Genomic DNA, 526 nt, shown 5'->3' on the forward strand with positions numbered 1-526 from the left:
TGCGTGCCAGAAGCAGTGGAGATCATTTCCTCGAGAGCTCACACCTCATGAATATTCATTCCTCTGTATGTTGTGAGTTTTTATTCATCAAATATTTTATTTACCTTCCCAATACCTCGATAAACGAATCCCGCTGTTTGAGATAATTCACTACAGATATAATAATGTGTGTTTTCACAATGATTGCCAGTATGAACAAACTGAAATACCCACAATGCATTGCAGTGACACAGGAAAGCAGACCAGCGGTGACTGTGATGTTTCCATTCTTTTTATTTTCGTCTCTTGTACACTACAGGAAGGCTAAAGCCTGACGCAGGATCAGTGTGAATAAAAGGAGTGATAAACGGAGTGTGTAGAGAGTGTGTTAGAGAGCGTTAGAGAGTGTGTTAGAGAGTGTGTTAGAGAGCGTTGAGTCCACTCGACCGTCGCTCCTCACTCTCCTCTGCAGCGTGACGGAGTGTGTCGAGTGCCAGGGTCTCGCGCTGCACCTGCTCCTGAAACCTGCGCGCTTTCTTTGACCTGA

The 526-nt window shown here is 45.1% G+C and overlaps 1 protein-coding gene across 2 annotated transcripts in view; it reads right to left on the bottom strand.

The window, feature by feature from the left end:
• Positions 1-249: 249 nt before the first annotated feature.
• oatx (organic anion transporter X) overlaps positions 250-526 on the bottom strand; it is a 6,644-nt gene continuing 6,367 nt past the window's right edge. For both annotated transcript variants that reach the window (XR_008303744.1, XM_026912306.3), the window contains exon 10: positions 250-522. Coding sequence is in view for 1 of the 2 variants with exons in the window: in XM_026912306.3 (XP_026768107.2) it covers positions 402-522 (121 nt within the window). In the remaining variant the exon portion in view is untranslated. The remainder of the gene's footprint in view (positions 523-526) is intronic.

The sequence above is a fragment of the Pangasianodon hypophthalmus genome, chromosome 15, assembly GCF_027358585.1.
Source record: "Pangasianodon hypophthalmus isolate fPanHyp1 chromosome 15, fPanHyp1.pri, whole genome shotgun sequence".
NCBI lineage: Eukaryota > Metazoa > Chordata > Actinopteri > Siluriformes > Pangasiidae > Pangasianodon > Pangasianodon hypophthalmus.